General features: G+C 37.3%; 1 protein-coding gene across 5 annotated transcripts in view; it reads right to left on the bottom strand.

The window, feature by feature from the left end:
* The window catches only part of LOC306874512 (ephrin type-B receptor 3-like), a 48,223-nt gene that overhangs the window by 12,608 nt on the left and 11,447 nt on the right, over window positions 1-24,168 (bottom strand). For all 5 annotated transcript variants that reach the window (XM_079424623.1, XM_079424624.1, XM_079424622.1 and 2 more), the window contains exons 2-5: window positions 10,022-10,086; window positions 5,207-5,879; window positions 2,019-2,174; window positions 1,014-1,349 (exon numbers count right to left, since the gene is read on the bottom strand). In XM_079424623.1, coding sequence (XP_079280749.1) covers window positions 1,014-1,349; window positions 2,019-2,174; window positions 5,207-5,879; window positions 10,022-10,086 — 1,230 coding nt within the window. The remainder of the gene's footprint in view (window positions 1-1,013; window positions 1,350-2,018; window positions 2,175-5,206; window positions 5,880-10,021; window positions 10,087-24,168) is intronic.

The following is a 24,168-nucleotide window of genomic DNA, read 5'->3' as shown; positions in this document are numbered from 1 at the left end:
AACATCCCCTACTTTCTTGCCTCTGTCTCTTTCTCCCTCACTGATTCTTTGTTAAAAGAATTTTAATCCCCGGGTCTGGTTCTTTGATGCTTTCCCTAGTAGCTCTTTATTATTCTGTCTGTCTCTTTGTCCACCTCCCCCAAAATCTCACTCTCCAGGCCTAACCCAGGCCTTGTTCAGAAAAGCCTCACCCTGAAGACAATGTTCCCTGGGCAGCCCACTTGCTTACTTTCACCCTTGGATTAAGGGGCCTCATCTTGAGCAGACAGTGGAAGTAACCATGACGTCCCTTGAGCTGATGGCTCGTATTATTATTTGTCTTAAAAGGAGGATGAATATTCAAGCACAGTTTTGGGAGATAATCTGATCACAGACCCTCCTGATTTTTTGTAACCATGGGGGTGGACTGCTGTGTGGGTGTGCATGTCTCCCCGGGATTGACTCATGTGCAACAACTGCCTGGGTTGTATGACAATGCCTTCGGCCAATCCCTGATAGCAAACAGAGGCATTCTTGGACCTGGGTGCTAACATAGAGTGCTAAAGAGAGGGTTATGCATATGCATAACTCTCCTGGGAAGTCCAGTGTCAATTCAAAACTTGAAATCACACAATAAGTGGCTTTTTTCACAAGGTTAATACATCTCCACATCTCACTAACCCAGCACACTCTAGCATAGAGTAGTTTAGCTTTGCTACTGAGGCTCATAGCACAGCTCTCTGGCATCAATGCATTCTGTGGGCTGAGCTCTTTGGGTAGAGTGCCGTGGGATGGAAATATCTTAAGAGAGGTCATTACACTTCATTATTTCAAACTAGATCACGTGAAGACATTTTTTTTGTAACATTTAAGGTCACACATGGAAGAGAATATTTGTAACCTGTTGGAACATGGTAGATGATCTAGCTGGTCAAGGCTGTTTATTAGAGTCTCTAGAACTAAAATAGTTTAGGTAGTTCTTGGACCATGACAGATGGTAACAGCTTGACATCAAAAGAAATCACTGAACTTACCAGCCTGGTTGGTGGTGATGTTAACAGAGGAAAACTGGGGTGCGTAAGGACTCTTGTTGGAGACTCCATTGACGGCCTGAATCTCAAAGCTGTACTGGGTGTGAGCCTGAAGGTTTCTGACCGTAACATGTCTCTCAGTAAGCCCAAGGTGGCGGGGAGAGATATCCACGTTGTCATCACATCGTGTGCAGGTACCACGTTCAGGCAGACATTTCTTACAGATGACATTGTAGAGAAGGTCCTCCCTTCCACCTTGGTCACGTGGGTCGCTCCACTCAAGTACAAGAGACGTCTCATTTACATTTGAGATGACGCTGCGTGGAGCTGACGGCACGGCTGCAAAAATAAAACATTTTTGACGTGTTAGCAGGTTTAACCTTGGTTAGTTGCTTTCCCAGCAGGTCCCTTAGCAAAGCTGGTTTGGCTGACCAATTGACAAGTTCCCTAAACCCCAACAAAACTTCCAAATTAAGCAGTGCCTGAGAAGAGAAAACCAACCCGGTAAGCAGCTATGACCATCAGGCTAAAGTAGGCTAATTTAAAATGTTTTTTTTAAGCAGGACATTTAAATAAAATTGGTCAAATGGGGCTTCACATACACTTAATGCAGATTAAGTGCTTTCATGTAACTAAAATTAAGCAAAACCTTGTTTTTCCCACTTGTGCTGTTCATTTTAACATCAAAAATGGCTAGAAATAGCTGTGGTGTTCACTTGGGAAAACATTTTTGTTGTGTGTATCTGTTCAGAGTGCTGACAATGAACACAAGCAGAAAAGAGCTAATATAAAACAGGAGAAATGGAAACGTTTTGAAACAATCCCAGTAGTCTTCTGCGTGCTGGATTGAGGAATTGCTTTACATATGGATGAGCATATGAATGTACATATGGTGTTTGGATCAATGTGGGTTTTGAGAGCAGAGAACATGGCAAATAAACAACACTCCTTATGTTTAGATAAGTTCATGATGGGTGAAATGGCCGTTTATTCGAGGGCATTACTCACTGGTGCATCCTGAGTCAGGCGAGTCATTGTCCGCCCGATAGTAGCTGGTTCTGCAGGAACAGATGCTGGCGGCTCCAGAACTTGTCCGACTGTTGGGCGGACATGGGGAGCAGAACCCTTCACCCTGCTTGGACTTGAAGGTGCCTGGACTGCATGCTAAAGAGAAAATGAGTTGTTTACTTAGACTGTCAGAGATAGAAACTCATAGCATATTTACTTTTTTGCTACGCATTTTTGGTGTATGCTTCCATCTAGGTATCTTTTCTTTGCATTCAGCAGCAAAATCAATAGCAATTTCCTTTTTGCAATTTGCATTTTGTGAGATCTGCTTGCCTTAATTTAGTTTCTTACTTTTGTTTTCCTCACCCACAGTATGCGGTCTAATCCTTTCCATCTTGCACTGTAAAATACGAAGGCGCACAGGTTCTTGCTTACGTATTTGTTTGGGACTGTTAATTTTCTGTTGTTTTCCTCCAGGGAAATAACCCCCTCATGACTAGACGAGTTCCAACAACATACCCTGGCCTTGCATAAACCCCATGTGCATATGCTAACCGTCAACTTCAATTACAAACACATGCCTGTTAGTTCCAAACAAGAGCACTTTTGGAAATGAACTCCTTCAATCAATACTCAAACACTGAGAATGTCAATGTTGTACTGCATGAAGTGTTCCTCTAAGATAAACAAAGCATATTAAAGACTACAAGGTAAAGTGTGAGCTGTTATCTTATGAATACAAAGATTAGTGTGTCATTCACAGGTCTTTGGCCTTTGTGGAGCTCTGACACCATTTACTGAGATTATGTACACATTGTATTGCATCTACGATAAAAGCAGAAGTGCTCTCCTGGCACACAATGCCAGTGTGATATTTCTGCTCAGAATGTCACTCAACTGTCTAAGTGATCAAGTAGTCAGTTTATGTTTATTACAAACAAGGAAAGTACTACGATACAGTTCCCAACCTACCAAGCTGTTTTATCAGTCGCTATGCTCTTTTAGAAAAAAAAAATGAATTGAACATCTGGTTTCTGGACAACACGATGATGTTCCCTATCTCAGAATGTGCAATATTGACACAAGGCTTCATTAGAGCAGGGATACTGTTAACTTAGGAGATTATTTGTTTAACCATTAATCAGGGGAGGCCAGAGATAGTTAGTGAAGAAGGAACATAGAAAACAGTTCACATAGAGATAAAAATGAAAGAGTGTAGGCCTTGTGAGTTTCGGTTTATCGCACATAACGTATCACTTTGGAGATTGAGTTCTCAGTGTTTTGCCTCGCATTTCAGATGTACATAAATCAACCAAAATCTTGGGGAGACAAATGAGACCATCTAGTTCTACCCCCCATGAAAGACTGCTTGACATTCCCCTTCAAAAAACACAGGCTGTTTTCTGAAGGGTTGAAAGTGCTGATTAATCGCTTCGAAGAAGGTAAGAAGTCAGTCCTTTCCTTTCATCCTCATCCTTCCTCTAGCAGCTCTCCTGAGAGAGCGAGAGAGGAGAGGTGAAAGAAAGCAAAGTAAATGCAAATCCTGTGGCTTTTTTCTCTTACTTGTACAGTCTATTGCTCACACTCTATTGTCCAAACCTTCTTCACTCTCTCCCTCTCTCATTGAGAGCAGAACATAGGACTTAAGGGAGTGATTAGAATTTGTGGTGAAATTGGAAGTCGGGAGAAAGAACTGATAAGGGAAATATGGAGCGCTAAGGGAAAAAAAGGGTCTTGTTGATTAATATTCATGTGAATGTCCTAATTGTGCTCTGGCAGGGTATTAATGAGACCAACGGCCTTCAGATGAAGTGAAGTGAAGTGAAGTGACATACTGCCAAGTATGGTGACCCATACTCGGAATTCGTGCTCTGCATTTAACCCATCCATCGTGCACACACACAGCAGTGAACACACACACACACCGTGAACACACACCCGGAGCAGTGGGCAGCCATTTATGCTGCAGCGCCCGGGGAGCAGTTGGGGGTTCGGTGCCTTGCTCAAGGGCACCTCAGTCGTGGTATTGAGGGTGGAGAGAGCGCTGGACATTCACTCCCCCCACCTACAATCCCTGCCGGCCAGAGACTCGAACCCGCAACCTTTGGATTACGAGTCCGACTCTCTAACCATTAGGCCACGACTTCCCCGGGCAAGAGAGAGGATACAGAGAGATTTATCCCTCATTTAGTTTCCGGTTGGCTTGATTAGAGAACATTTTATCAGGGTACAGCTGCCAGGGTTTTCATCTTGAGCCACCTCAAGCAAACAAATTAGTTTTTAACTGTACATCAGGCAGCAGATTTCCAAAGGACTGCCCACTTTCCCCTACAGGTATACGCACGTTTGATATCAACTTAACAGTAGTATAAAAAGTCCTTCATTACTTTGACAACTACATATATTTTCAGGATAAAAAAATAAATAAATATGTGATATATATATATATATATATACATATATAAGTAGTATACAGTTTAAAGTAGCATTTATGTATCTGTTATAACAGTGTAGGGTGACAGGGCTACGTAGGGTTAAGTGTTTGTGTAAATATCCAACCCTCTGTATGAACAATCATAACAGTTATGATTACCTCATACACCACAAATAATCCTCTTTTCTCTATACACAAAATATTTGCTGTTCAGTTTAGTTCTTTACCCCAGAGGTTCACTGCTCAGTGGCTCTGTCTTTGTAGTTCTTTTAATACTTGAACCAACTGTCTCTTTGCGACCTTTCACTTCTGGGGCCTTGACATGTCAGGGTTACTATTCTTTCTCCATCTTGTGCTCTTCATTAATGTTTCACTGCAGCCCTTGCCCTTGGTCGGCAAATCGATTCCGGTCTCCTCTCACTCCCAGCTCTCAATTTGACCCTTGACCTCCCACTGTCTGCTCTGCTCACTTTCACCGTGGCTATGTTACACGCTGGCTTAATTCACCTCAGCCTGAACCTGATATGTTTTTCATCAAGACCGCTCCTTTCTCTCAGCAAAATGTTCCACTCTGACAGACATACAGACTTATGCATTGCTTTGCTCTGCTTAAATTGAGGTCGAACAACCAAATTTGCTGTTAGGCCAAACACTTCAATAAAAAAAAACAGGATTATTTGTCCATTTGGCTTAATGTGATACCGAGAGATAAGACAAATTGCACAGTTAGAAAAACACACATATCAGCACTCACCTTGACACTGCGTGTCCTTAACTGCAGGCTCGAACCCAGCCATGCAAGTGCAGGAACCTACAGGAACCATCCACTCTCCATCTCCATTGCAGTAGAGTTTAAGAGGGACAGACACCTCCAGAGCATTCTGTACACAAGTGCCGGGGGCAATGACTAGTGACGTAGCCTCGGCTCCTGTGGCCGTCTCTGGGAAGACGGCAAAATTGGCAATGGTCGTGGAACACTTCTTGTAGAAAGCTCGGACAGAGATTAAAGACATGCAGGCGCCCAGGTCCTGGAAAGCCAGATAGAAGCCAGCCTTGGAAAGTGGACCAAAGCTGCGAATCTTGGTGTTGACCCGGCCAGACTCCAACATAGAGAAGCTCTCATCTGGAGCAATGGTGTCCACCTTAACATAAGGGTTCTCCATCCAAAAAGGACTGGTGGCGGTGGCAGAATCCGAGTCAGACTCGTAGTAGAATAGATTGAAAGTCTCTTTACATGATCCTGGAATGTTGGGGATACTGTTGCAATCTCGGACGGTGAACTTCATCTCCACATATACACGGAGAACATCCTTTCGAGGGATGAAGTCGCTGCGAAGCCAGTTGTTCTGGTTAAGCTCACGAACGTTGCACACTTGGTACGTTCGGATGGGGTTCATGGCATCGTCGTAACCGCTAACTTCCTCCCACTGAGAAAAAAAGGGAAAATAGAGAACACTAAGTCACACAAGTTCACCTCCAGAATGAGCTAGCACTTTATTGCACTGCATTGGAGGATTCTCCTAGCAATAACAAATTCTTTATCTAAAGTATGGTACAATACGCTTTATTGTCAGTATTACAAATGAAAGCATTCTCATTTTGATGTTATCCAGGTCTTTAGAACTCTGAGGTGTTATGCTACAGAGATACGGCAGGCAATAAATTGCTGCTTCTCAGCTCCAGCCCCACACATCGGAGCTATGAAACAATATAACGGAAGGAGCAAGCCAAGAAAAGAGTGAATGGGGTGGTTGAAAGAGAGGGGAGATTAAATTTTGTGCTTTTTGGTTTGTGCCTTTTCAATTACACATTGTGCGTGGTGTCATTAAGTGGGGAGCTGTACGCTGGTCTGCGTTCGCCAGTTCAATGAGGAAACCTGCCTGGAAAATTCATCAAAATTACCGTGGAGTGTCAGAACTCCATCGAATAAAAACGACGAGTGGATGTTTACCGTACACCTCAAGTGTGTGGAGTACTCTCTGCATCACTTCACAATCAATTACCTTTCAATTAAACCATCATGATTACATTGTATTCATGCAGATCAACAAGCTATGTTCAATGCTCTACCAAAATCCTTTCTTCCTGATCTACCAAAATTAAGAGCACACATCTTTTTGAAAAGACAGGTGAGAGGTTGATTGCATTTGAGGTAAAACCATGTGATACGACAACTACGCAGACTGTGGTCGAGTAAGAATGCCTGCTAGCAATCTTGGCAGCTAATGAAGGTTTTTACATCAACCTCAGCTTGTTTAAACAAACAGCATACTATATCAACAAGGAATGATTCATATTCATTCCAGTAAAGGAACAATTAGATTCATGCTCAACCTTGGGAAACCATCCCACTTCTTTTGATTACAGCGAGTTCAAGAAAAAGCGATCCTAAAGGAGAGAATGAGCTGTAGCCAAAAAGGAAAATGAAAACTAGCACGGCATCAAGAGATTTGTTGAGAGCGTAGCGTAGTGTTTGTGTAGAGGTGAAGTCTTTCATTAACACAGAGATATGGATGTTGTGCGGACAGGCCATTCATCCCTATGGGCCCCAGGGGGCTTCTAGAAGTCTCTGCTTTATCACTGCCTTTCTGAGCCAAGGGTGCTGAGATCAATAATAAGCATCAGGTCAATGCGACAGGAGAAAGAATGAGGTGTAAATGGGCATTTAGTTCAGTGGAATAAATTGCTGAGAGAGTGAAGATGGGAACAAGGAAGTGGCCCACACACTGGGATAGTTGGGCACCAAACATACATCTTTCCAAGAGTAATATGCCCAATCAATTTCTTTTCAACTCGATTTTTTTGGGAAATAAGCCTACTTTAAGCTACTTCTGCAAGTTAAATGTTGAAATGCGAAAGCACACACTTCGGATTCAATGTGAAAAGTTATGCACATTAACTTTCCGCTGCTGCATCTCTTCGATTTGTTGGAGGAAAAAAAAAAAAGATGAATGCATTTACTTTAGAAGCAGATGCTGCTGTGGAATTATGTGGTTTATTTATAAATATATAAGTGCATTACAGCTTTTTTTTTTTACTCGGTTTGTTTATCTTGGAAGAATTAGCAGGTCAGGTTTAAGCGACAGCAGGTCGTTATGTTTATTTATCCTTAATGGTGTTACAGTCTGTATTTATCTGTGTTTATTTCTCGGGTTACAGGTGTCAGGCTAATGACTAATAGAGGTTTTTATTTTTTCGTGGCAGATTAAATGAAAAGAGAAAAAGAACTGCGGAGTCAGACTGGGATTTATAACTTTTTTCTCCTGTTTTTATTATCTGGCCACATACCATTGAACTTAGTGTCACACAAGATTAGAAACGAGTGTGCCGATATGGAGGGTGCCTTTTATTTAGCCTAAAGTGTCAAAATTACATTTCACCCCAACAGAAATAAGAAATTATATTTTGCTAAAAAAAACGTTTTAAACTATTAATTATGACAAGTAGGTAACACACTCCCCCACCTCACCCAAATTCTCATAACTGCAATAAATGAAGAAATAAATATTTAAATTCAACAGGATTTATTGATCATGGTCATTTTTCGTGTATAGCCTTTATTTTTTGCAGATTTAAACAAAAACAAAAATACATATACTGTATTACAGTTATGAGAATCCAATGAGAGTGATGCATATTACAATGTCTGAATGCATTAAAACAATGACAATTTGTAGGGAAAATTAGTTTAAATCTGAAATAACATTTGTTGTGGGATCCGCTCCAGAAGGAGGATTGAAATAAAAAGTGGCCAGAACACTGGGAAATTTAAGGCAAAGGAGAAACCGCTGCCACATTTCCCCTATCTGTCCTAAAATACAGTGGGCTGGTGTGGGTGAAATGTATAGTGGTGTGCATGACAGACAGCAGACGGGATAACATTGGACAATGTATGTTCTGAAAAGCGGCATCTGTTGGGGTGTAAAGGGGTTGTTCTTGGGCCCATTGTGCTGGTGAGTTTTAGTGCTTTTAATGGGGACGGGAGGGATATTTACAAGAATAATATATGGACGGGGAAGGTGAAATGCCAGTTGATTTGTGTCTCTTGTGCCTCTGTGCATTGGTGCTAAGTTACTCGGAAGTAAAGGTTTTGGGGAGGGGTGACTGCAACAGCTGAGATGGTGTGGCTGGGGGCAAGAAGGGGGCGATGGACACATGCAGCACCCTGAAGAACAGGATACAAGGAAGAGAGGTGAAAACCCAAAGAATCAGACAAATACCAACAAAAGAAGTAAGAAAAGTCAGCAGTGTCTGGGTGAAAGATATACCGAGCGAAGGATACTTCTGCTGTCTTTGCCAAAAGCTTGTGGGCACAGATTTCACTTTTGGAGAATGAATGTAACACAGCTAGGGTGAAATCTGATCTGGGCATTGCCTTTATCTGATGAAACTCAGAGCTTCCTGTGTTTAACACACTATATTTGAACAAGACTGTAACTGGACCTCTTATAATACCTCTTGATTTAAAGGTTCGGGAACTAAGACATTTATGAGAAAATCTCACGAAACTGGTCATGAAAATGTGCAAGTCATTTTTAAACCTCAAATGAAATATTCAATGGAAATAATAAGAAATTAAATTTGTCTTAAAGAAAATAAGGCCTATTTCACAAGTTTGTATTTTTTAATTATTTTAATTACAATTATAAGTGTCATTACTGGATTGGGGGAAAAAAGAAAGAAAAAAAACTCAGCCATTTCTGTATTTCAAAAAATATATATTTTTCTATTTTTGTATTCATTTTATTATTATTATTATTATTATGGTAGTGAAAATTTTGGAGGAACTGTGCTTATTTGATATGGAAATAATGGCAAAATGCCCACAACAAAAAGGGAAGAAATTACTCAATAAAATAAAGCTAGCAGCTTTATATTTTACTTTTAATTTATATACTGTGTAAATGAAACAACAAAAAGGGGGGAAAAGCAAAACGATGAAAGAAAATATTGAAAAAAAAAGAAATGTAACAAAAAAAAAGTAAAAATAAAAAGCAAAAGCAAAACAAAAAATGAGGAAACAAAATAAATTGAGAATAAAACAACAACAATTTCACACACACACACACAAAACAACACACTCGCACCCTTAAGCTAGCATCTGTAAAACTCAAGAGGATATATAGTAGAAAAAGTAAAAACAAAATTAAGAAAAACAAAAAGGGGGGAAAAAAACAAAACGATGAAGCAAAATAGTGAAAACAAAACAAAAATGAAAAACAAAAAAACGTTGCAACAAAAAAGGAAAAACAAAATAAAAATTCAAAGTAAAACAATAAATCAAAACAAACAAGAGGGAACAAAGAAACCAAAATAAAATAGTCAAAACAAATAAAATAAAATATAATTTTATATGAATTTTTTTTTTTAAAATAAATAAATTCCATAATAAATATAATAAAACAATAAAATACTGGTCTTTATTTTATATTGAGGTCAAATGTGACCTGGAGAGAATTTTTTGCAGATTCACCTCTGTATATTTTATATTTTTGACTGAAGGAGCGGATCATATAAGCACGATGGCCTCAGGTTAACCAAAGTCAAACACACAAGAGTAATAACTCACCCCAGTTTCAGGATGCGAGGTCCATGCGAGTTCAGTGGTGGCCCATTTGGTGTCCATCAGTGTTTCTGCAGAACAAAAAAATAAAGATCCACTCAGTTTAAGGAACAAAATTAGCCTATACAACCAGCAAAAAAAAAAAAAAAAGAGAATTAAATGGAAAACCTTGGGAGGAAGTGATTTCACACTGTGCAGGATGAGCTAAGCGACACATAACTGTCACTATCCATATTGTTAATAGGTATTAATGCATTGCGGTAAATTCATGGGTGCAGGAACGGAGAAATGCTAATCAACAGTGAAAAGACGGCAGAAAGGCGAAACAGCTTTGTGGGTGATCCAGAAGGCATTGTCAAAGATTTATGACAGCCCTCCTCTAATTAGATTTAATTAGCCGTGTATTTGCTGGGTGGGAAAGAAAAGCTAAGTGTTTTTGAAAGACAACCCGCTCCCCTTCCCACACGTACACACACAACACCTCCACACACTCGCACCCTTAAACTAGCAGCTGTAAAACACAAGCGGATATAAAAACAGAGCAAAGGAGTTCTTGAATAGCACCATAAAACTCACAAAAGGAAGATCTTCACATTTCCTCAATATGCTCTGCCTGTCTGTTTGTTTCTGCTTTTATCCCAGCAGCCATATGTGCAACTCTCTGTTTTTATTATAATGAAAGCACACTCAAGACTACCAACATATTGAGTAAACCATTTTACCTTCCGCAAACTGCTTCGGCTGTTTATACGTTGCGGCTGCAGTTACAATGCATACTGAGACAGTGTTTACTGAATTAGATGAATGGGTGTATTTAAAATAAATATCAGAGGATGTTTCTTTTCCTCTAAAGTGAGCAATAGAAACACTGTTACACCTGGTATTAACATTCATTCAGGGTGGTTATTATTATTATTATTTAATACCCCCAAACAACTCAAAGTTGCTGTTAATAATAATAATAATAATAATAATTTTTATAATGATATCTCATTATGACTCCGTATCTGCACATCAGTGTTATTTAAGTGCCACTGAGATGCTATTATAGTTTTTGTTATTATATATATATATATATATATATTTATTTATTTATTTATTTTATTTTTTTGCTTTCGGGTTAATTTTGGTAAAAAGTTTTGTAATTATATTGTGTGTCTGTCATTTTTATTAGTTTTTTGTTGTTTTTAAATATGTATTTATTGTTTTTAATAAATGTTTATTTCGGTTTTAGTTTTAAGTTTTTAATACATCAAGTGAATTAAATAAAAATGGGAAATGTTGCCTTGGAAATAAAATAATTAATTAAATAAACAAACAAATTGTTTTTATTTTAATTCCATTTACATTTATTTTATTTCAAGTAACAGTTTTTTTTTATTTTATTTTGCATTTTAGTTTTAGTTAACTATAATAACCCTGCTGCTTTTTATTTATTTATTTATTTATTTAATAATAATAATGCCTTTTATTTTCATTATAATTATTATTGTTGCTATAAAAATAAACAATAAATACTACTTTTATAATAAATAAAAAATAGCATTTAATAAAAAATAAAAAATATGAATTTATCACACAACTGTAAAATTATATATGTATATATATATATATATATATATATATATATATATATATATATATATATATATGACTGTATGATTTTCAAACATTAAACCAACAAGCTTTCATTTTGCCGGGAAAATAAAATGAGCCCTTAAATTAAACTGCAGTCGTTGTGACCACAATATTGCGATTTTGATTTGATTAATTGCGCAGACCAATTTATTAGCTCAGTGCCAATGCATCCTGATGCGTCCCGGATGACAGCTAAGGACCGCCTACTCACCTGTCAATCAAATCACACATAGCACTCAGTCTAATTTGACTGAGATCATATCACTCGAGACAGATGTTAATACCAAGTTTATATTATTTCTATCTTCTCTAGTCATCTTTGTTTACTCGTGTGATGTAGCCTACCACTAAAAAAAAAAAAATCCCCACCACAGGAAATATCAAGCTGAAGTTGAGAAGTTTCTAACATGTGGGTGTTTGTACAATAAGTAGAAACTGAATCTGAGGCAGCTGTTTATTCTTCAGACAGAACCAGCCATTGATTTCCTGTCGGGATGTCATGCGGTGCGTCCGGACCGTCATATTGTGTCACTGACTGACAGGTCCGCCGATATTCAAACCCGTTTAAAAGAAACCCACAAGTCAGCTGCCAGATGAGAAAACGCTAGCGCAAATAAAATGCAAGACAAACCCAGAGAAAAGTAGTGTAGTGCAAGCGAGCCGTGAACGTTCGGGAGCGAGCTTCTGTTTTGTTTGTGTTTTGTAAGCTGTGCTGAAAAACAGCAAAGCCGAGCATTGTGTCAGCTGAGCGCGCATTTAGATGAGGAGGCAAGTCCCGGCTCAATGAGAGAGTGAACGCACCCCATCCCGCCGCAGTCAGGGGGGCGAGAGGCCATGCCCTCAATGCGACGATTCATTCACACTCCAGCAGCGGCACCGAGCCTCCATTACACCTCGCTACTGTTAAAATGGCTCCACACAGGGAAAGTTTTGTATGGCCCACCGGAAGACGAAGTTTATTTCCTGTTCCTCTCAGTTCTGAGGAAAAACCTAAGAGTATGGGTCTTTTCTGGCAGGACGGCGAACCTGATTGACGAGTGCGGAGACAAAAACTCGTCCTTGCAAAACCTGAATGTTTCAGTGTGAAGCTTGAGCAAACTTCAGGCTATAAACTCATGACGTAAAACACACGCCATAAACTTTAGTCAGTGAGGCAGAACATTTATGAAACTTGAGAAAACAGGCCCGACACATAAGTTAACTGCTGCAAAATGAAACCCAGGTTTACTTATTCACCTCATGCTGACTTAACGGTCATAAAAAAATTATTAAATTGTTTTTTTAACTAAAAAAAAACTGAAGTATAAGAAAATAATAAAAATTTACTATATAACCTACTACTACTACTAAAAAAAAGCAATTAAGTACAATATTTTTAATAATATAAATATACCTATTTATTCAGTACTATTGTGTAAAATTATATATATATATATATATATATATATATATATATATATATATACATACATGTGTGTGTGTGTGTGTGTATATATATATATATGTTATATTATATTTATGTTATATTATATATATATACACACACACTTTTATACACACATACTTTTATTTTTGATTGTTTTATTCAGTATTTTTGTCACATATTATAACATAAATGAAAGGTTTATGAATAAGTTTAACATTATCACTCTCAGAAATCTCAGGAAATATAAATATTTGACGTTACTACAGCCATATCAAAATTATAAGTCATTGTTATTGGTCCAAACACTAAACTTCTTTAAAGAAAAATAAAAATAAAAAATAAAATACTAATATATAAGAAAAAAGTATAAATATATAAAATACATTGCAATGTATAAACAAATATATATATATATATATATATATATATATATATATATATATATATATATATATATATATTATTAGATTTTTATAAAGAGGGTCCCATATAAACTCAAAAATCCCAGGAAATGTGAGGTCACTAAAGCACATATCAAAACACCATCGCTGAAAGAACATGAATGTGTCACCGGATGTTTAGAAGTAAATATGGAAATCTGTGTAAATTATAAAATGATAAGTCAGTGTTTTTGGTTTAAACACTAAACATACAAGTTGCATGACATGCACACATTCAAAGGCAAATTCACATTCTCAGAGTTGCATGTTAACACACACACACACACACACACACACGTATATTGATGTAAGAAAGGTCAGCTCTTCCTTTCTAATCCTCTAATGACAGAGCAGTGCTAATAACAGAGAAGACAGAGAAATACTTGAATCAACACACACATTCACACACATTCTCCGGGTTTATGAGTTTCCTTAAAATATTTCTTTGTTCCAGTAAGCAATGGTTTTGAAGAGGGGTATGTGAACAAAACCACCTCTATTGATACAAAGAATGTTCAGTGGATTTAGAAACTGAGTCAGTGGCGTGTGGGCAGACAGGTGAGAGAGATTACGGCGCAATTTATGCTTCACCTTTACCCAGTCTTTTTTTGTGTGTGTCATTTGGAGCTTAGAAGATGTGGAACGTAAGAAAAACTGGACTGGGAGAGTGCACATTGAGGGCTAAAAAGAACTGAATTTACATATAATTTTGCATTTCATGAAAATTAGAGGCTAAGTGTGTAATTTCTGCACCATTACCGTCACAAAATGGAGCTACAAAGATAACAAAAAGAAAAGTTGTTCAACCGGTTTTCTCCTCTGCGCCATTGGTCAGTCGAACAAAAAGCCCCGCCCACAAACACATACTATTGGTTGAGCCAATGCATTTGTTATAAGCTGGTCGAGATATTGGAAGATAAAAATAAATGATATATGTATATGTATAAATATATATTTTTTTTGGAATCAATTGTAATGAAATGTATTTTATTGTAAACTGACACATTATTTTAGTAGTATTCAATTATTTAGAGAAATAAAGTTTGTGAATTTGCTGAAATTTTATTTTAATTTCTATACACACACACACACACACACACATATATATATATATATATATATATATATATATATTCATTGCATTCTCAAGTGTATAATCAACTTCTCATTATTTTTCACGAATAATTAATTAACTCTCTTGGATTCTCAGATCTCTGCATTCCATCTTGCGTCTAAAGGTTCACCAGTTTTGTCTCCCGTTGCACCGTTGTGAAATTGTACCGAACGGCAGGCCCCGTGACCAAAAAAAGACTGTCACTCTCTGTCTCCAAACACTTGAGCTCTGTTTTGCCACCCAACACTGAGATGTGTCGAAAGCGTGGGGAAAACACTGCTTTAAACTTATTAAAGCTATTAGACTGATTGCTTTGTGTGTGCTTTACTTGCTGCTTTTATTAGCTCTTGGGGGGGTGAAGGAAAGTGGGTGAAGCAGCAGAAAGTGGGGGAGAGAGTATGGGAGAGAGGGGGAAAGTCGTTGAAAGAGGATGGAGGGGGAAAGGGGGGATTATTTAAATTGAAATGTGGTGAGCGGCCCGAGCTTTTGTGCCGCACTGGAGTGTGGTGATTAGAGGAGAAGGCAGCTTTTGGCGAGCTGGCGTGCAACCTCTAATTGGTCGACGCTTCTTGATGTAGGTGGCTGGATCTCCAACACCCTGAATCCTCCATGGGAAACCCATGAAAGGGACCTCCTCATCCCCATCCGTCCACTTGCCGTCAGTCACAGCACAATGCTTGTCACTCTCCTGGCCATTTACGTACTAACAAGGCTCACTGTCAATACGGCAGATGTAGCGCTCATTTCATGGTGGATTTACCATATTTTTTTACTAGTAAAATTGCCTGAAAATTCTTTGCTGAATTCGTAATTGTACAGTGGAAACTCTTAATTATAGGAAATCACAGCTTTTTGCCATTTGACACTTGTCGTCATGTAAAAAAATTCAAATTTGCGCTAGATTTATATCTTTTACTACTCAAAGTTGAGTATTCAAGCTATCAATTTCTTCAAAGATTCAAGATAATTTACTTGTGTAAAAGTGTGCTTAATTGTATTGAATGTGCACTTGTAGCGTACTTCGATTCTTAAAAGTATTTATTTATTGTATACTTGTAGATAACAAATATAAATTAAATAAAAGGTCAATTAAGTGTACTTAAAGAGAATACTTAAGTAAACTTAAAAGTACACTTTTAAGTCATTGTTTTAATAATATTTTGCAATGCTTTAAAGAAGTGCGCTTATTTTGTGTTTGTGTTGTTCGGTATTATATTTAAAGTTGAATTGTTAAATGTAATACATTTAAATGCACTACATGATTATAAATGTGTAATTACAAATATATTTAAAAACATGACAAATACTAGTTCCAATAGGAATTACAGTCAAGTATATTTTAGTTTACCAAACATGCTTTCCAGTATATTAAATAGTAATTTCTAACCTACTTAAGCGGGTTGGAAAACACTCTAAAATTCAGCTAATTGCATTTTAAATAAATTTGCACAATAATACATTTGCAATAAACATGCAATTAAGTGTCCAAAAACATGGTTTACCAAAAATGCTTGCCGGTATATTCAACAGTAAATTTTAACAATATTTCAAAGACAATAAAACTACATTTAAAGTCATACTTAAGTGGGTCAGAAAACACTGTAAAATTCAGCTAATTGTATTTTAAATACATTTAAGCTATAATAATTTTACAATAAGCATGCAATCATGTGTCCAAAAAAAAAAAGTATTCCGTTTGCCCTTAAGTGTATTCTTTTAAAGCATATTATTTCCCATATTAAGTACTATTTTTGACCGATTTCCTAATTTTGTGGAATTACATGTGGTCGTTGCGCAAATCTCTTTCAACGTTTTGACACCGTTTTGACACCGGTTACGATGACAGCATTTGACAGGAAGATGACAAAGAGTATAAGTGCGTCTGCTACATTTTTGTTTGTAGTGTTAATTAGTTCTTCAGCTAACATTAGAAGACATCGGGATTGGCGCAAGGTATTAGGGGGTCTGATTTTGAAGTTGACATCAAGGGAATGGGTGTGGGGAAAATGAGCCAGTTTGCTTTGATCAAACTGAGTCAGACATGCCGTTCACGCTCACAGACAGCAAAAAGATGAGCATGCCGGGTTCATACAGCGAGCAAAAGATGAGCCACGACCAAGATGAATATTCAAGCCCTGTTCGTGTTTGCATGAACCCCGTAGTGCGTTCCAGTTCCAACTTCAGCTCTAGAAATGGGCATCGCAGCCCTCCTTACGCACATTCGTTCTCGTTGCTTTCCTTTTTCAAGGCCTTTAATTACAGAACGCAGTCAATCTGATGAACAGGCAGCCCCTGGGGCAACTGTCTGCTAACCAGGTGTGCTCACAACTATGCGTTCACAGTGTCTAAATGCATGTCCTTATTACTAGCATGTCCAGAGCTCTTGAAGAAGTAGGGCAATCATGTTGTCTGTTAAACCTAGTAAGACCTTCCCAATGTCCCCCTCTCCCTGTGAATAACTTGAGGGTTGTAATATATTTTCTTATGTGATTGACATTTATTCATATTAATACCTTAGAGTAGTATTACGTACACTTAAGTTGCTACTATTAAAATTTTAGGGGTAGAAATGGTATAAAATGTCCCTTTAAGGATTCTACGACAAGGGATGAGCTGTTGTACCCAAAAGGTACACATTTTTTTTTTTTTGAGAGTGTAGGTTTTACAGTATTGTAATGTTGTAATAAAAACATTATTACATGTTATATGACACATAAAACATTTGGTATTATAATTTGTAGTGAAAAAGAAATGTACGCTCAGAAAACAAAAGGTACAAAAGCTGTCACTGGGGTACCTTATTTACCCCTATAAGATGCATATTAGTAGGCTACCTTAAAAGGTACTACTAAAAAAAAATGAGGGGTAGATAAGGTGCAAAATGTCTCTTTTAGGGAACTGTTATTCAATATATAAAACATTTGGCATTAAAATGTCTAGTGGAAAATCACTATACACTCTGCCATGGGGTGAACCTTATTTAAGGCTGAAATTTGCATATTAGTACCTTAAATGGTACTACTATGAATCTTTTATGGGTAGATAAGGTAACAAAAAAAAGTCCCTTTAAAGGAAATAGGAAAAAGTTAACCTCAAAGGGTACAATGTTTGCATTTTTATTCTTAGAGTGCATGTATTACAGTATTATAATATTGTAATAAAGATATTATTACATGGTTATGCAGTACAGAAAACATTTGGCCTTGACATTCCTAGTGGAAATCACTGTAAACTATATACAAATGCTGTCACCAGGGCAGTACCTTTTTAAAAAGGTAATTTTTGTAATTATTATCCCCTAAAGATGCATATTAATACCTTAAATATATATATTAATAACTAAAGAGTACATATTAGTACCTTTTGAAATGCTACAGCCCCAATGACAGCTTTTCAGAAAGTGTATATACACCATAAGCCATGGTATAGAATGAGTCAAACTATTTCGCCCTGACCACCTACGCCCATTGTGTTCAATCGTCATGAATTCGGCGCGTGTCCCCTAAAGCACTTAGTGAAAGAGTTACAATACTGCGCATCAGTTACTCTGTTGTGGCTAGGCAGGACACAAGATGCGTTGAGATGGAGATAAAGCACGATCAGCTATTAATGAGCACTTAAGCTAACACGCTGGCATATACTGATACCGAATGTTGATCCGATTACAGATTTCACAATAAACAGGAGCCGTCTGTTAGACTCACATTGCTGCAGGAGTACAACCAATTAATGCGTTCATGTTTCTTCTTGTAGAGGCAAATTATTGTATGGCCGCAAGGCAAACAAGAATACATAGGCCTCATCTGTGTGTATAATCTTAGTTTGGTGTTTTTGGTTAGAAATGAATCAAATGTGTTCTCCACTAATCAATATCTACCAAGGGTTTAATTCAAAAGCTTGTGTACTTTTTGGTGCTCCAGTTCATCCTTAAAAATGTTACAGTATGACGGCTTCGCTACCGCTGACTCTTCAGGCATCGTTACACAACTGTAATGATAGTGTTTCCTCATCAGAGAGAACGACAGCTGTACTTTTATGATGTATGATGTGTTTCATGTAGATTCTTCCTCTGAAACACTAGCATAACGTAATGTATGTGTCAGAGCATGTGATTCTCCCCACAGTCATGTTTTGGTGTCGTATTAATGGTCACATGTTTATGACATCTAAGTAAGAGTTTCTGTTTGGGGTTTTGTACATAATTATAAAGGAAAACTCTAGAATGAGAGTTTAGACACATAAGGGACGTGGTGATGGAAAAAATAGGAGATAGCGGGACAAATTATATTCCAATGCTTTTGTATTATGTCGCAAATGTTGTGTTTACCTTAGAAACTTAGTTGTCACTTGAAAAATGTTCAGAGAAACATTTCAGAGCGTTTGCCTGCAGAACTTTGCGATTATGTGAAGTTTCTTGTGGGAACGCAAACGCTTTGCAAGTTTCTCAGGGAAATGCTAATTTCTGCAGGTGAACGCAAAGTTTCTTGATTGAACGCAAAGATTTTGTGACTTTTGCGACTACGCAAAATTTCTTGGGCAAAACGTTTGTGCACCAGTGCAAACTTTCTCTGGGAAACACAAACTTTGCTCAGACAACGCAAAAGCATTGAAATATATATTTTTTTCCACAGATTTCCAAATTTCCAAATACATTTTTATTATTTTAATTTTCTGCATTTTAGAACGATAGCAAGAACTAGTGCTGTCAAACGTTTAATCGTATCCAAAAAGTTTTTGTTTCCATATTATATGCGTGTGTACTGTGTATATTTATTATGTATATATAAATACACACACATGCAGTATATATTTCTAAAAAATATTTACATGTATATATTCATATTCATGTAATTTATATTATATATATAAATATATTTAAAATATAAACATAACTTATTTTTCTTAAATATGTACATGCGTGTTTATTTATATATACCTAATAAATATACACTGTTCACACATTATGTAAACAAAAACTTTTGATTTTGATTAATTTTGGATTTGATTAATCGTTTGACAGCACTTGTAAAAACAGATGGAAATGTGGTGATGGAATGACATAGCAACCATAAAAATGTTAAAACAGCCTAAAATATCTTACATTTTTAGGTTCTTCAAAGTAGCCATCCTTTGCTGGCGTCTCAACTGCTCTTTCTTTCTGCCTTTTTAATGTTTCATTCACACCTTTTCTATCTCTGTCTTCTTTTCCCTAGCATCTGAGGGTGTATCAGTCAACAGGAAGTGTTTTGACAGGCCGACGCTGATCACAGCCATCCTTTCCATCCACTTCATTCTCTCTCATTCCCCCCATATCTCTGAAACCCCTTCTCTCTTTGTCTCCCTGTCCATCATGCTCTCCAGGTCTCCATTACTGTCAGTGGGGAGCAGGGCCAGCTACAATAAATACAGATGACTCGACTAGCCAGTTGAAAACTGCAAGCCGGTGAGAGCAAACAGGTTTATGGAAGGTTTGGAAGAGAAGGATGCACACTTTGACTCAAGCATTTTGTAAATGGCACTGACTACATAATAATACATATGTTGATCACAAAACGTCACAGTGATGTGACCCAAGCAAAGGGTTCCGCAGAAGTGCCAATTTGCTTCATTGTGTTCCACTCACAGAAATACTTTCTATTCAGTACAAAAACACCTCTCGAGCAACATAAAAAATTTGGCTGAATATGCATTTATGTTTCTGGTTTCACCATGGTGTCATCTCTCTATTATTTAAAATAATAAAAAAATAAGAGTCAGAAATATATATAAAAAAATCAAGTAACTTTTAGAGACCTTTGCATTTAATAACATCGCATTTAGACGTTCCGTTTAAATGTAAAATAGAGCTTTCTAAAAAGACACTAATGTTCAATAAATAATTAAATTAAATAATTGTAAATAAATAAATAAAAAGGATTAAACTATTACAATGGCATTGAACACTGCTCAGCAGAATTGGAAGAGTTGGAAGTAGTTTAAACAGTAATGTGGCTTTAGTTCATCATTCACACAAGCCTAAAGCCTCTAAGATGTGTAAAAACTTCATTTCAAAATGAGTGGAGAAAATTGCAATCCGTCGGGCATGATGAACCCTGCCATTAGCTGAGACTAGCATAAGCACATTTTAACTAACAGTCAAACACCTCTCCCTCTCCTCAAGCGAAAAGTATAAAAGGACTATAATCACGATAATTATGTTTTGATTGATTTTCTCATTCTGGTTGAAATTCAACTCTGGCTGTAATAAACTGCCAGGAATGCAAGTCTGCCAATACTGAAAAAACAAAAAAAACAAAATTGAAACTCTAAAATATGCCTCCACGCTAAATAGAGAGCTCAATGCATCATTACCCACAACTCATATAATCAGTCAAGCTATGTCCCAAAATCTGGCAGACGGTACTGATGGAGATGTTTTTACATAAACCAAAAACAAAGTGCACTGGCATTATTCATATAGTGCTATTGAGGCACGTTGCCATGAAAAGTCAACACATCTTTGCTTACTGGGCAATAACAGTGAAAAAGACAGAAACGTCCAACTAGAAATTGGAAAAGAAATCAACCCTGAGAAATTTTCACTGGAGAAATTAATGTGACAACTAGCCCCGGTCTCCAGAGAGCCCTGTGCCCTTCCTCAAAATCCTGAATATGTTGGTTTTGGAGATACCTTTGTATTCCCCTCCTGTGTTTTGTAATCCAAGCCAAAGAATGAGGCGGGAGGCATGTCTGACTTCCCCATACCTCCATTCCAGGTTCATTATGGAGGTATTTTGGCACCGCGCTGCCCACTGGCCTTGCCTGTCAGCCGTGGAGAGGAGCTGTCTGTTGTAGCTGCTGTCCAGGGACTCATCTCCATCCTCCAACAGCCTGTTTGCCGTACTCACCTCCCTTTGACACGTTCATTATGCCACTGCAGAGGCAGCCAACAGACATCTAGGCTAAATATATGGTAATGGCACGATACCTCAGGACCACTGGAAGGCATTTGCCATGCTATAACACTAAGGAGGTACTTTCCATACTTGAAGATTGGTCGAGGTGTGTGGAAGTCTAGGTTAAAGCTATAAACCATACAAATATAGCCTACAAAAAAGACATTTGAAATAGGGGTTGACCAATATGTGTTTTCAGGGCCAATACTGATTATTACAGATCAAGTAAAAATTTGGCACTGACAGCAAATTGGTTTTGAAAATGAAATAATAAGTCAGGCCAATAATCAATCGGTCGACCCTAATTTAAAACAACAGCAAAAAAAATAAATAAATAAATATGTATCAAAAATAGTGACAGTCTAGCAAAAATATTAATTATGTAAACAGGGGTTGCAAAATCACACACATACATATATATATATATATATATATATATATATATATATTTTTTAGATGTAATAAAGATTTCCATATTTTAAGATTGGATATGTAGGTGTGTGACAAATGTAAAACTATCAGATATAGGCTTTATAAAAAGCATTCAAAACATTAAAAATGTAGCAAAAATAATTTGTGACAATCTAGCAAAAAGATGAATACAGTTTTATATATATATATATATATATATATATATATATATAAACCATACAATAAATAAAAATCTAATATGCAAGAAACCTTAAAACTCTTGGGTTCATCATTGCAGTCTCTCAGAAGGATCTAAAAATGTAGTATGTATAAACATAAAGGCTTTGGTTAGAATTTTTTATGGCTCTGCTTCAAATTATGTAATGAGATATATGTCTGGGTAAAATTACTCCTGATATAGTCATCAGCCAAATATACAGTCTCATCTTACTATGCAAACATACAAATAACCTCTAATGGCTGTCAAATATGAGATTTCTGTTTTGCATCACGGGACAGATGTTTGTTAGCAGCTACTGGACTGATGTGGTCCACATTTCCAGCGTTCCAGTGGCTTTTGATCGCTTCGTAATGTTTCAAATATACCGTCTGGGGCAGCCAGTGAGGTTGCAATTCCTTTTCATTTCTTGAGAAGAAAACCCATCTGTGAGGGCAAGAACCCAGCTAACTTCCCAGTGCCGTCACATATTAGCATTGGCAGCTACTGCTGAAGACATGGGAACAAATCCGTAGCTCAGTTTCGGCTGTCATGCTGCATGCTAATTATCAGGATATGTTGTGGTTTACCTGCTAGAACAAAGAAAACATGTCTAATGGCTTCAACTACACCACAGCGTAATAGGAGTCATTATGTTAGGTTCTTTGGACTTTTTTTACATTTCTTGCTACATATGACAGATTAGCCTGAGGCAGCACAGGCTTCTTTCGACTAGCTCTTCTCACGTTAGCTCATTAAGCCCAGAGCCACTCGTTAATGTTTACCTGCCCACTTATTATCTGATTCAGTTCAGAACTGCAACAGAAAAGAAAGGATAGGCAGTTACCGACAAGAATGTGGATGGGTAGGGCCTTTGTGAATGTTGAGCCGACAAATACTCGCAAAAAAACAAATACACACCCACACGTAGTCTCTGAATGCGCTCAATGACTAAAGCATGGTTTGGAACTGTCCTGAGTGAAAGGGACACCATCATTCATGCTATATTTGAGAACACTCTTTTTGGAAATTTCTACCAAGCTTTGGCACTTTGAACATGTGTCAATAAAAGAAAGTAGGGCGCAGAGATATGCAAATTTCAGAAGCTCCCACAGCTGAATATACACGTATATACAAGCACAAGGTGATGTTACCCCAAAAAGCAAGTTCCTCGATCAACATTGTACAGCTCAAGCCAGGGAACTGATCATTTGATGGGAATTTTGTTCAGGGACCAGTAAAGTTGGCTGATTCAGGTACGTCCTAGCTAGGTGAATCATAATAACGTACCAATAATTGTATTATTTGCTATAAGCTCACTGGAAAAACATCCCTCTAACTACAAAAATTTACTTATACATACAAATCACTGAAGTTTCCAGTTGAAATTAACTCTATTGATAGAAAAATACCAACAATATTTATTCCAACACTATGTGTATGGCTTTTCTGTTGTAGTAGAAGTGCTCAGATACATCCTGTGAAACATGAGTGATGATAAAAGAGCTCAATGACTTGTAGACAAACAAAAATGGCACTCTTGTTTTTGTAAACACTATCGGTTAGATTTAGTGTCAGATTTAGCATAGATGAAGCGTTATATATCCAAAATGCAATGAAGCATTAACGTTTAAGCACCACTTACCGGATATCACCTGTTTCAGCAAAAACTGAACACAATTTTAGCGCCACCAACTGGACATTTCACTTTGAACGTGCCGAGAAACAAACAAAAAGAAACGTAATATATCTTTGCAGAAATGTCGCCACAGGCATGTTTTTCCAATGCAACTGGGTTCTAATTGAAGGTTATAGCTTATTATTTCTGTTTACTCTTGGCACCCTCCCTGTTGGCTAAAGCAAACCTGTTGGTTGCGATTGTCCCTATGCTTATCTGTTAGATCTTTTCAGCCATGTTCTTAATTGCTGCTCAGTTAATTAATCTCACACTTGGCTGCAGTAATAACTTGAC

This window comes from Barbus barbus, assembly GCF_936440315.1.
Source record: "Barbus barbus genome assembly, chromosome: 9".
In the NCBI taxonomy this organism is placed as follows: domain Eukaryota; kingdom Metazoa; phylum Chordata; class Actinopteri; order Cypriniformes; family Cyprinidae; genus Barbus; species Barbus barbus.
The sequence above is the reverse complement of the archived record's forward strand: the minus strand, read 5'-3'. Positions and strand labels throughout refer to the sequence as shown.